At 46.9% G+C, this 12,920-nt stretch overlaps 1 protein-coding gene across 26 annotated transcripts in view; it reads right to left on the bottom strand.

The window, feature by feature from the left end:
- The window catches only part of LOC116785801 (AF4/FMR2 family member 1-like), a 251,407-nt gene that overhangs the window by 225,651 nt on the left and 12,836 nt on the right, over positions 1–12,920 (bottom strand). For 19 of the 26 annotated variants that reach the window (XR_004356733.1, XR_004356732.1, XR_004356735.1 and 16 more), the window contains 4 exons: positions 2,369–2,455; positions 1,975–2,019; positions 882–968; positions 235–265 (listed from right to left, as the gene is read on the bottom strand). Coding sequence is in view for 9 of the 26 variants with exons in the window: in XM_032685784.1 (XP_032541675.1) it covers positions 235–265; positions 882–968; positions 1,975–2,019; positions 2,369–2,455 (250 nt within the window). In the remaining 17 variants the exon portion in view is untranslated. Of the gene's footprint in view, positions 1–234; positions 266–881; positions 969–1,974; positions 2,020–2,368; positions 2,456–3,456; positions 3,757–4,875; positions 4,997–7,379; positions 7,445–11,355; positions 11,686–12,075; positions 12,208–12,813; positions 12,840–12,920 lie in introns of those variants that run through there. The other 7 variants (XR_004356741.1, XR_004356738.1, XR_004356740.1 and 4 more) reach the window with 7 other exon arrangements.

The following is a 12,920-nucleotide window of genomic DNA, read 5'->3' as shown; positions in this document are numbered from 1 at the left end:
GGGTTTCCTAATGAAACACTGCTTGTGCCCTGCTGAACTGCTACCTTCATTTCTAGGTAATGAGTGTTTACAGTCTCTAAGGCCATTTCTAAATTCATCCCTGTTCAACAAAGCAGGGGAAATCACCCTTCCTAATCCATGTAAACATCTGATGTTCTCCACAACATTTGACACACCACACACAACATAACCTGTCAATACATAACTCTGTGTTTGCTTTGGATTTCTGCTTACCCTGATTCTGAGCTGCAGAGCCATCTGTGTCCTAGAAAGGAAGACAAAGTGCATGTTGAGAATGAAATAAATCAGCTCTCTCTCAATAGCACTTTACCAATGATTGGTTTCCCAGGTGTTACCTACTGGACTAAACACTTTGACTAGCTTGTCAGAGTCTGACTGGGAAGTGTCCCACAGTCTAAACTGGCCTGACATACCTTAGCATGCACAGAAATGATACATGCTACTGCCACCAAAAATGTATTGCTGGTGGTACATCTTTGAAGAAGTATTTAAAAACTTTACAAGAAGTGCCAAGCAGCTTAACAGAATCAGCAAACATCTTTTGTTGACAATAAAGTTAAAATGGCTTTTCTACATCAACATCTACCTCCTCTGGCTCAAAAGTCTTACAAGTAAATCTAAAATGACAGAGCTTGCTAAAAACAACTGAAAAGAGGAAAGATCATTTTGCCACCACCTCAGCCCACTCCAAAACACTCAGCAGCACAATCGCTTCGAATTCTCAGCAGAACAGTGCACTGGAAGCAGCTGTTTAACAACTGGAGATCCACTGGGCTCAAAAGGAGGTGGAAAGCACATGCAAGGGGCAGAAAGCTCTCTTGAAATTTTCCAACAGCCCTGGCAAAAAGGGGCTGGTTTACCTTTGTTGAGCAGGGCAATTTGGCAGGCTCTGCTTTCGGAGGCGTCTGCAGAGGTGACACGGGACGTGAAAATGAGTAGGTCATTTCCTGGAAAACAATTGAGAGAAGCAGCTCTCAGGATATTTGCTGAGAGACACAGAGAGGAAGTTTCACGGTTTCCCGGGGTGCCTACAAAACTAGTGATATGCATTCCTAACAGGCAAGAACACAGGCTGTCTGGTGAAACACAAAGGGATGCCAGACTTCCAGCTGGAGTCCTCGAGCTGCAACCCCAGCCAGCACACGGCATTGTCACACCGTGCACAGGGAAGGGGTGACACGGACTCAGACCCAGGCACTGGGAGCCTGTGTGCTGCCCACAGAGCAAAGATGGAGACCTCACCTACGAGTGCACGCACTGCGTAGGATTCCCCAGGAACCGGGAGTGGTTCTCCCACCCTTCACTGTGACCGGGGCTCCCCAGTGACTGAAGCTGTCTGGATGAGGGTAATGGATTAATGGGGTAACTGGGGATGTATCTTCTTAATCACTGTTCTTTGCTGGTATAGGAATGATTAGATGCATGACCTTGCTCAGTTTGGTTGTTGTCTAAACGGTGTGCATGCTAAGCTTACTGCCATATTAAATGCAGTGTTTTGGTTTGGTGTTGCCTTAATATTTCTAATAAAGTAGGACCCTTCCCTCTACTGGTGTTTGTGTCCTCTCTGTCACCCGTCAATTGGAAAACACACTGGCAGCATGGACATGAGACAGCGTGTCCAGTGCCTTGGGAGGAAGGAAGCTCAGGAAAGGGAACTCCTGACTTGAGGACGGAGCAGCTCTGTCTGTCTCACATGCCTTGTCAGTGTGGCCCTTGAACTGCACTAGACTCTATTACACTCACACCCTGAGAGCAAGGTTGATCTGACAATTCCAACTGTATCTGAGGCTGACTTTGATCTTTACTGCTCCTCAGCACAGCCCACAACACACTTGGAGCAACAGCAACACTCGCTGAGTGAAAGAAGTGGAGCGCTGTGTTTGTCCCCTCCCAGTACCTTAATGCACGCAAAATAGAAGGAAACACAGAGCTCTGTTCTTTGAGAGCACCTACCCTCAAAATGTCCTCAATGGATGGCACATCCGTGGTGTTGGTTTGCTGAGACAAGAAAGAGGGAAGCAGCATGAGTTTGTTGGAGTTTTTTCCTGACATGAGACCAGCAGGCACTCAGCAAACATTTGCTTACCAACTGCTCTAGACAAGGCATGTAAGACCATTAACAACAAAATGCTGGTAAGGACTAAAAGCCCCTTCAGAAGGGCAGTTGCTTTCCTTGAATTGCTATTGAAGCATCTGAGCTTTGCCTGCCAAGGCCCAGGCTGCCTCTGCATTTCAGAGTTTCACAACTTGAGATCCATTGGGCTCAAAAGCAGGTGAAAGCACATGCAAGGGGCAGAAAGCTCTCTTGGAATTTACCAAGAGCCCTGGCACAAAGGGGCTGGTTTACCTTTGTTGAGCAGGGCAATTCGGAAGGCTCTGCTTTTGGAGGTGTCTGCAGAGGTGACACTGGACGTGAAAATGAGTAGGTCATTTCCTGGAAAACAATTGAGAGAAGCAGCTCTCAGGATATTTGCTGAGAGACACAGAGGAAGTTTCATGTTTCCCCGAAGTGCCTACAAAACTAGTGATATGCATTCCTAATAGGCAAGAACACAGGCTGTCTGGTGAAACACAAAGGGATGCCAGACTTCCAGCTGGAGTCCTCGAGCTGCAACCCCAGCCAGCACATGGCATTGTCACACCGTGCACAGGGAAGGGGTGACATAGACTCAGACCCAGGCACTGGGAGCCTGTGTGCTGCTCACAGAGCAAAGATGGAGACCTCACCTACGAGTGCACGCACTGTGTAGGATTCCCCAGGAACCGGGAGTGGTTCTCCCACCCTTCACTGTGACTGGGGCTCCCCAGTGACTGAAGCTGTCTGGATGAGGGTAATGGATTAACGGGGTAACTGGGGATGTATCTTCTTAATCGCTGTTCTTTGCTGGTATAGGAATGATTAGATGCATGACCTTGCTCAGTTTGGTTGTTGTCTAAACGGTGTGCGTGCTAAGCTTACTGCCATATTAAATGCAGTGTTTTGGTTTGGTGTTGCCTTAATATTTCTAATAAAGTAGGACCCTTCCCTCTACTGGTGTTTGTGTCCTCTCTGTCACCCATCAATTGGCAAAACACGCTGGCAGCACGGACACAAGGCAGCGTGTCCAGTGCCTTGGGAGGAAGGAAGCTGAGGAAAGGGAAATCCTGACTTGAGGACAGAGCAACTCTGTCTCACATGCCTTGTCAGTGTGGCTCTTGAGCTACACTAGACTGTATTACACTTACACCCTGAGAGCAAGGTTGATATGACAGCTCCAGCTGTATCTGAGGCTGACTTTGATCTTTACTGCTCCTCAGCATAGCCCACAACACACTTGGAGCAACAGCAACACTCGCTGAGTGAAAGAAGTGGAGCGCTGTGTTTGTCCCCACCCCTGACCTTAATGCATGCAAAATAGAAGGAAACACAGAGCTCTGTTCTTTGAGAGCACCTACCCTCAAAATGTCCTCAATGGATGGCACATCTGTGGAGTTGGTTTTCTCCAAGGAAGGTTCAAGCTCAGATGATTCTGATGTCTTAGAATTTTTAAGTGGTTGTTCCGTCACTGAGATCTGAAATGTCTTGGTTTGACTGCAGCTCGGTTCACGACACTCGCTCCTCGTCTGTGACCTGGATTTGAACTTCTTTGGAAACCACATGACCTTCCGCAAATTCTTCCTCATGTACTCCTTGAAATCATTATAATCGCCGAAGACGTTCCTAATGCGCTTTGACAGCGCATCTTTGTTATCAGTCTGCAATACAAGAACAGAGAGCTGGAAAGTTCAGGAGCACCCCAAGAGATCCAGCTCAGCAAGAGACATTCCTCAGGATCTTAACTGAATCACCATGTGTCAGCACAAATGAAGTTAGGCAAGCTGGTCTTGATCCTGCCAGTCTCTCCAAAGCAAATGGGACTGCTCTGGACACTACCAGTCATTCCAAACCAAGCTTGCAGGTGCACCTGTGATGCCAAGATTTTGCCCCCAAAAAGGCACGAACGGAAAAATTCTGCTTAGAGACAAAATTTGTAGCCTTTAAGCAGTGAGGTATGTTTATTTTGTGGGCCTCTGGAGCGCCCAGGGAATGGTCAGGTTGTCCTGGAAAAAACCGCTCCACCTTCCCGGTGAAATTACAGGATTTTATACATTTTCTACTAGTGATTGCAACATATTTACATACATATTCATATAATTGCAACATACATTTTCAATATTCATAACAGGTGGAGTTAGAGGTGTGGTCTTCAATTTGGGGAGAATCTGGGAGGGTCATTCTGCTCTTCAACCTCAGGGAACCCCCTGCCCGCCTCCCATAGTCGTCATGAACTTTGTGAACTTTCTTACTTTGGCTGACTTTATGGTGCATTTAGCAAGACTTTTGGACTCAAGCCCCCATTTCGCCCCTTATCTTACTTAAGCTAGGTGTGTGTGCATTCCTTTAGTGTACGGTACTATCTAATCCTAAGCAGTACATTCTGGCTAAGCAACTTTTCTGTGTTCTTGCTCATAACTACATTTTGAACTTAACTCTTTACTTTTTATATTGCTATATTACATTTGCTTTCTAGGCCTTGCCTGGCTTCACCTGCAGCCTTCAGGAGCACCAACATCAGATCCACTTTTTATCACCACAGCTGCAGCCAGACAGGCAGCAAAGCTGCTCTTGCTCTCCCTTCTGCTACAGGAGACCAACCCCAAGTCCATCGTGCTCTTGCACAGCCAGCAGAGCTTTAACCACATCCTCTGAGGAATTTAAGTTCAGCAGATGGGAAGATGCTGTGTTTGCCTGTACCATGCTCAAGTCTGCTACACCCCATGCAGAAGGCACAGATCTCCTTCCTCTCCTTCCTCTCCACACCCCACTGCCATTACCTTGTGGGGTTTTGCAAAGATGGGAGTCTTCCCAGGGAACTGGTCTTTCTCCCCTGGAGCCTCCCGTCTCCTCTTCTCTTGCGCCTCCAGACGAAGCAAGTCTCTGTTCTTCTTGGACAAGCTTTCACAAAGAGAAAGAAAGAGAAAGAGAAAGAGAGAAAGAGAAAGAGAAAGAGAAAGAGAAAGAGAAAGAGAAAGAGAAAGAGAAAGAGAAAGAGAAAGAGAAAGAGAAAGAGAGAAAGAGAAAGAAAGAGAAAGAGAAAGAGAAAGAGAAAGAGAAAGAGAAAGAGAAAGAGAAAGAGAAAGAGAAAGAGAAAGAGAAAGAGAAAGAGAAAGAGAAAGAGAAAGAGAAAGAGAGAAAGGATGATGAACATCTTACACCAGAGTTATCAACCCCTGTGTAGAACCCATGGTTGTCAGACAATGCCACATGTCCAGCATGACAGTAATTGGGAAATCCACAGAATGGTTACAGCTGACAAATCAGTTGGGGCAAGCAATTGCTGTCCCATATAGGAATGAGGCACACAAGGGACAACATGCATCTTTCTTAAAAGGGATTTCTACTCCTGATACCATTCATCAAGAAGGGTGGGAAGAGAAAAACTGTCCACACATGTAATTGTGAAACAAATTGAGAAGCAGTCAACAGGGGTCATAAGCACGTGAGCTGGCAGATCCCCTTGCAATGATTGATCTGAGCAACTACCATTCTTGTTCTCCTTCAGACTTCTGCCCCAACTCTCCACCTGAGGGTAAAAGGGAATCCACTATTTTGAAGGTGTTGCCACTTTCAAAAACGGAACTTTGCCTACTTTATAACCAGGCTTGAAAACTCACTCTCTACTTTAAATGGATATTTGGAAAGGTGCTGACCTGGGACACCACACAGTTCCATTTAAAACAATCCCATAAATTGAATTAGAAAGAAGGTCTCAGAAATTCAGAAAACAGCAGGTCAGATGCCCTGTTCCTCCTCAGCCACATCTGTCTGCACTCAATCCCACCAGCCCCACAGCAAAACACCAGGAAAGCTGTGTCACATGCACAGTGACTTCATGGAAAACCAGATCCTCTAAACTACACCTCATCAGTGAAATACTATGGCAAAAGAAGGGAATCTCCTGTGTCTCTCTCCTGTGTCTCCAGTCTACTGTCTACATACAATTCCTAGAATCTTCTTCTCAAGTGCCCCAGTTTGCAAGGGAAGAGCCTTGTCTTCCCCAGCACTGACATTCTCTCAAATACCACACCAATCATCACCTCCTGCAAGTTTAAACATCCCTGAAGAAGAGGCAGAGCTGCCTCCTCTCATGCTGAGGGGCTGTTCTTTAAAAGAAATAAGTTGTATCACACTAGATGACATTCCTAATTCAGACCAGAAGGGTCTGCTGTCTACTGAAACACCCACTTTTTTAAGAGAAGCCTGTACCTTTTTTAATATAAGCCTCCACACACCCATGGAGACACCATTTCTGCCCATCGTTCCCCTGGCCAGGGAGGGTGTTTGTCAATCTGCTCTTCCCAGCTTTTGAAAACCTGGGCTATGCTGTAACTCAGAACACTGCAGAGTTCCCCCAGGCTCACTGTTGGGAAGCCAGGCAGAAAGCCTCAGAGATCCACAGTCAGCTCAGGCCCCGTGTGGGCGGGATTGCCCCACATACACCAGGGAACCGGGGCTGTGCCGTGCGGGCCAAGGCGGGAAACCTTCCCCACAGGAACGGCCGGCACGGCCCGAGGGCACAGACACACAGACACAGAGACACAGATACAGACACACACACACACAAACACAGAGACACACAGACACAAACACACACACACACACACAAACACAGAGACACACAGACACAAACACACACACACACACACAAACACAGAGACACACACACACAAACACACACACACACACAGACATCCTCAGGGAGCGCTGCAGGGCCGACACTCACTGCGAGAACTCCGCTCACACCACAGAGACCAAAGACCAGAGAACAACTCCACGGAGATCTCCCCCCACACCACCAAATATGAGATCCACCACTGAGTTCATGGTGATAGCTAACTTTTCTATGCTTCCTGTCATCATTCCTAGATTTTCCCACTTCCTTCTGTTTTTCCTTCTTTCTCTCTCTGCCTCTCTTGGACTTAATCCAGTTGAGTTATCCTTTTGCATTCCAACATTTGACCTGGTTTCTGTCTTAATCTCGCTTTTGGGTACTTGGGAACGTAAAATCCTCCCCTCATTTAGGGACAGAGGCACACTTGGCCTCTCTGTACCTAAGCGGGTTGGAAGAGCAGGACATCACCCAGACCTGGGTCTGTCACAGAAGCCATGAAAACACCAGCATGCTCTGAAGCCACTCTCAGGGACATGACAATACTGACTTACTTCTCCCCCTCAGGAATTATATTTATTGCGTTGAGAAGGGGAGTATTTTTTTGAAACCATCTCGACACTTGTCACAGCACCTGGGAGGTCAAGATTACACCCAATGAATTCCTACCTCTCGTCGCTCTTCCCCTTCTCTGGGGGTTCCATTATGAGAGACTCCAATTTGAGTCAGCCTCTCTAGAAGACAAAAAACCAGATACTCAGCAGGGAAGGGACCATCAGATAACAATGGTGCAAGCCACAGAAAGACACAGGCCATTACAGATGGGAATCCTGTCACACACCCCCCTCAGCCTGCAGCTGGAAAGCCTAAGGGACAGACACACACACTAAGAGGAGAGTATGGATCTGAAAGCAAATAAACATTTTCATATTTGTTCCCTCCTCAGAATCATGAAAACCATAACTTTGGCTGCTAAATCAACTGCCTTAAAAGAACAAGGTGCCCACTGGAATGGAAAAACAAAGGAAGGTGGCACAAGCACGTATTGGAAGAAGTGATTCCAGCTTTCTTTCAACTTCTGTTGGATGGGCCTCACATTGTCCTAACTTAGGCAGACAGAGATGCACACACATGGGACTAAACAGTGTGGGAGGGAAGCCTGCTCTGTCACCAGCTTATCCTTAACATGGCTATAAAGCCTGTGAGCAGCCAGCAGTGACATCTAGATTTCAATAAACAATTGAAAATGTTTGCAAATGTCTTTGCAAATGTTTTTGCAAATGTCTTTGACAGGACCAGGTTTTCAACCACTCTGATGCCCCATGGATTTCATGTTGAGTGGGCCTTATCAACCTGGCATTATTTTTTCTACAGCACACAAATGCTTTTGCAACCAAGGTGTGTTTAGTAACAGTCTTTCCTCCCTGATGTCCACTTGCCTGGCTGGACAATTTAGTTAGGATGTCTTTTCTTCTTCTAAAAACCACTGTTCTATTATTTGTTATTGCTTGTTATTTGGGTTTTTTGTTCAAAAAGCTTGAAACAGTTTGTTGCTGCACTCATTTTCAGTCATGTGTGTTGCATCTTTCCTTGCAGCTCCCCACAAACTTATGTTTCAAGGGACTCCAAGATGCCAAGGTTTTCCTTTCCAGCTACTGTCCTACGTGACTATACAGCCACAACCTACAGATGAAAGCAGGCACCCAAGTGGCCCTGATTGGAATTTTTACAAGTGTTTTAGAGTGCTATATGTGACCAGACTGATTGCTGTATCCCTTAGCTGGATGTAGTGGATTCCTCTCCTTTCTGCCTTTCTCCCTCAAGTCACAGGCAAACAGCTGCTCTAACTGAACATGGAAGCTCCTTGGAAACTTGACCCTTATGAACCCAGTCAAGAGCTTCCCTTCCCTTCAACGCTGCCATCACTAACATTGACAGGGTAGGAAAAACTTGATGTCTTTGCAGGCATTCAGTTCTTTGAAGGGACAGCTTGATGGACACTCACAGAAGAGACTGGATTCATGGAACCATAGAACTATAGAATCATAGAACCACAGAATCACAGAACCATAGAATCATAGAATGGTTTTGGTTGGAAGGGGACTAAAGATCATCTAGTTCCAATCCCCTTGCCATGGGCAGGGACACCTTTTCCTAAACCAGGTTGCTCAAAGCCCCATCCAGCCTGGCCTTGAAATATTAAAAAATTCTAATGGCCACTGTCATTAAATACATATAACGTACATATTTCTCATTATAATGGCCTTGATTACTAACACTGAAATAATAACAAATCAAGAGCTTTGGATTCACTTCTGCAATTGGGGATTTTCCACACAGGCTTTACCATCTTCCTCTGCAGTTACCGTCTGCGACAGCTCAACTGTAATTCCAAACAATCCCTGTGCCCGGAGTTGCTTTTGACACAGATCTGATGGGTCTCCCCTCAACCATCTCTTTCTCAGCACTGGGACCTTTTGGCAGCATCCAGGCCAGAACCGAAGGGGCTTTGCACTGCCAAAATCATCCTCCTTTATGAGGGATTCCATGGCTATCCTACTCCTCAGAGACCCTTAGGTTTAAAGCTGAAGCAGCAGCAAGCACTCCTGGAACCTTCCCCTCCACTTGAAATTAATTTGTCCCACTGCAGGTTGGATAATATTAATATTAATATTTCATTTCCCTGGGGAGATGACTTCTTTCAGTGACAATTGTTCTAAGCTTGCAGCGGCAGTAGTAAGATTCTAGATTTCAAACTGATGGAAGGCAGCAGAGTCACAAGTGCCTGTCCTTTTTTCCCCCCTTCCAGACAAGCAGTGAATTACCTTGCACAAACAGGCTTTCCAGGCAAGGAATGTCTCACAGAGTGATAGTCCAGATACACACAGGCTTTCTGGAATGCCTCACAGAGTGGTGGTCCAGACAAACAGAGGCTTTCCGAACACTGAACACCTCACAGAGTGAGGGTCCAGACAAACACTCGCTTTCCACACAACCAACACCTCTCGGAGTGAGAGCTGTGCTGTGATCCGTGCGGCCGCACACCTCGCAGTCCGAGGGACGGGCTCTGTCCTTGGTAGGTGCCTGGTTGTCACCTGGATGTCACAATCACAGAACTCTGCCGGGGCCCCGCCCACACACCCCGCTGGAACGGGACAACTCGGCACTTCCCAACATCAGGATTCGGCACTATTGAGGCAGCAAAATGCCCAGAAGCCGAGATTACAACTGGCACGGCAAAGTCTTACAGTCACTGCAGGACAACAAGCTGCAGGACCTGCCAAGCTGCTCAGATTCATTTATGGCCCCAAAGCAAGAGGCTGATGTCGGCCACTCACTTTGCAATTACAGAGCACAATGAAAAACTTTTGGGCTTTGATGTTCTGAAAGGTCGAGCCTGGCATCTGCCCCATTGTGACAGGTGCTCTTTTGGTGCAAAACTCGACCCCAAGCCCAAAAGAAATTAAGAGGCTCTAATGCAGTTACTTCACACAGCACCTACACACCCTGATCCAAAAACTCCTGCTGTGGCACAAAGCGCAACTTTTATAATTGATACTAACTTGGAAAGCCACCAGTATTAACTCTGGATTACCAGCAGTTAAACACCAACACAGCCCCATGAACAGCTACAGTCCCCAGTCCTGCAAACCTGACAGCTACAAGACAAGAAGCCCGAGTATTGACGGGGGGAACTTGAACCTTGTGTACCCCAGTCAAGACCTTCCCTTTCCTTCTCTTCAGCGCTGCCTTGTCTAACATTGACAGTGTGGGAAAAACTTGATGTCTGTGCAAGCATTCAGTTCTTTGAAGGGACAGCTTGATGGACACTCACAGAAGACAGAGGATTCACAGAACCATAGAAGCACAGAACCATAGAATCATAGAATGGTTTTGGCTGGAAGGGGCCTTAAAGTTCCAACCCCCTTGCCATGGGCAGGGACACCTTTTCCTAGGCCAGGTTGCTCAAAGCCCCATCCAGCCTGGCCTTGAAATATTAAAAAATTCTAATGGCCACTGTCATTAAATACATATAACGTACATATTTCTCATTATAATGGCCTTGATTACTAACACTGAAATAATAACAAATCAAGAGCTTTGGATTCACTTCTGCAATTGGGGATTTTCCACACAGGCTTTACCATCTTCCTCTGCAGTTACCGTCTGCGACAGCTCAACTGTAATTCCAAACAATCCCCGTGCCCAGAGCTGCTTTTGCTACAGATCTGATGGGTCTCCCCTCAACCATCTCTTTCTCAGCACTGGGACCTTTTGGCAGCACCCGGGCCCCAACCAAAGGGGCTTTGCACTGCCAAAATCATCCTCCTTTATGAGGGATTCCATGGCTATCCTACTCCTCAGAGACCCTTAGGTTTAAAGCTGAAGCAGCAGCAAGCCCTCCTGGAACCTTCCCCTCCACTTGAAATTAATTTGTTCCACTGCAGGCTGGATAACATTAATATTGATAATTAGTTTTCCTGGGGAGATGACTTCTTTCCATGACAATTATTCTCAGCTTGCAGAGGCAGTAGTAAGAATCTGGATTTCAAGCTGTTCCTGTTGATCTATAGTGATGGAAGGCAGCTGTGACAAAAGTACCTGCCCTTTTTCCCTCCCTTCCAGACAAGCAGGGAGTTATTACCTTGTGCAAACAGGCTTTCCAGACAAGGAATGCCTCACGGAGTGGTGGTTCAGATAGACAGAGGCTTCCCAAACACTGAACACCTCACAGAGTGAGGTTCTAGATAAACACAGGCTTTCCGAACAAGGAAGGCCTCACGCAGTGATGGTCCAGGTAAGTATGGTATTTCTGGACAATGAACACCTCACAGAGTGAGGGTCCAGAAGAACAGAGGTTTTCCAAACACTGAACACCTCACAGAGTGAGGGTCCAGACAAACACTCGCTTTCCACACAACCAACACCTCTCGGAGCGAGAGCTGTGCTGCGATCCGTGCGGCCGCACAACTCGCAGTGCTGCCGAGGGACGGGCTCTGTCCTTGGCAGGTGCCCGGTTGTCACCTGGATGTCACAATCATAGAACTCTGCTGGGGCCCCACCCACACACCCCACTGGAACAGGGCAACTCGGCACTTCCCAACCTCAGGACACAGCATGTCCCCAAGGCGTGGGCACAGCACAGACCTCAATAGTGCTGAATTCTTCAGAGACTTAATGTGGGAAAAGGCTTCTGCACACCAAGTAATGTCGTCAGATGGTGAATGAAGCATTAAATCATCTCAGTCAAATAAACACAATTAATCTAAAAAGAATCAAAATCAGCACATCACTGATAAGGTACAAATCATCAATTCCAAGAATTCCTAATTTGCTGCACAAATCAAGGAGATGATTTGCTCACCTCTCTGGTGAAAAACAATTACCAGATGATTTTTTCATGAGGTCTGATTCCTGCAGCTCACTTGCTCTACCTGTCAGCTGCACCATCTTCTTGTACATTTGATTGCACAACAGTTTCTGAGAAAAGAGGGAACCCCCTATCAAATTCCTCTTAGGACAGCTTTCAACCACACAGTACACCATGGTTTGCCTCCCGGGAGTCAACAGCTCCTCCCATTTTTGTGTCCACTGCAACCTTGCTCAGTATGGGGTTGGTGACTGCCCAACCCTCTCATTTGTCCAGGTCTCTCTGCAGGACCTCCCTGCCTTCCAGGGAGTTGACAGCCCCTCCCAGTTTTGTGTTGTCTGCACACTTGCTTAGGATCCCTTCCAGCCCTGAGTCCAAGTCATTTAAGAAGTTGTGGAAGAGCACTGGGCCAAAGATGGAGCCCTGTGGAACCCCCCTAGTGACTCCCTGTTCATGTGCTTCTGAGGCAAAAGGAAGGAAAGATACGGCTGGGTCAGGGGAGGAGAAATAAATGACAAGATTTCTCAGGTTTCTAAGAGAACTTCAAACTTCAGAATTGCCAGTAGATTGGTTTACATCAGCTGTGCTCTGCAGATATAACCATGCAGGGAGGCAGCAGTTCCTCTTAAGACATCAAGAAACTGGTCTCACCCTGTAGCAGCCCATACCCTCGGCACCAGAAATGCTGCACAGGCAGAGGGGGCCCCAAACCAGCCGTGTTTTCATCTGCACCTTGCTTGTGACTCGCCAGTGAAGGCACAGGTTCCTCCGGGAGTGCGAGACAATGATGCCAAAGGACAAGGGGGAACACTTTCAGGTTAGGCACCTGAAACTTTAAT

The sequence above is a fragment of the Chiroxiphia lanceolata genome, chromosome 4 (genome assembly GCF_009829145.1).
Source record: "Chiroxiphia lanceolata isolate bChiLan1 chromosome 4, bChiLan1.pri, whole genome shotgun sequence".
Classification (NCBI taxonomy): Eukaryota; Metazoa; Chordata; class Aves; order Passeriformes; family Pipridae; genus Chiroxiphia; species Chiroxiphia lanceolata.
The sequence above is the reverse complement of the archived record's forward strand: the minus strand, read 5'-3'. Positions and strand labels throughout refer to the sequence as shown.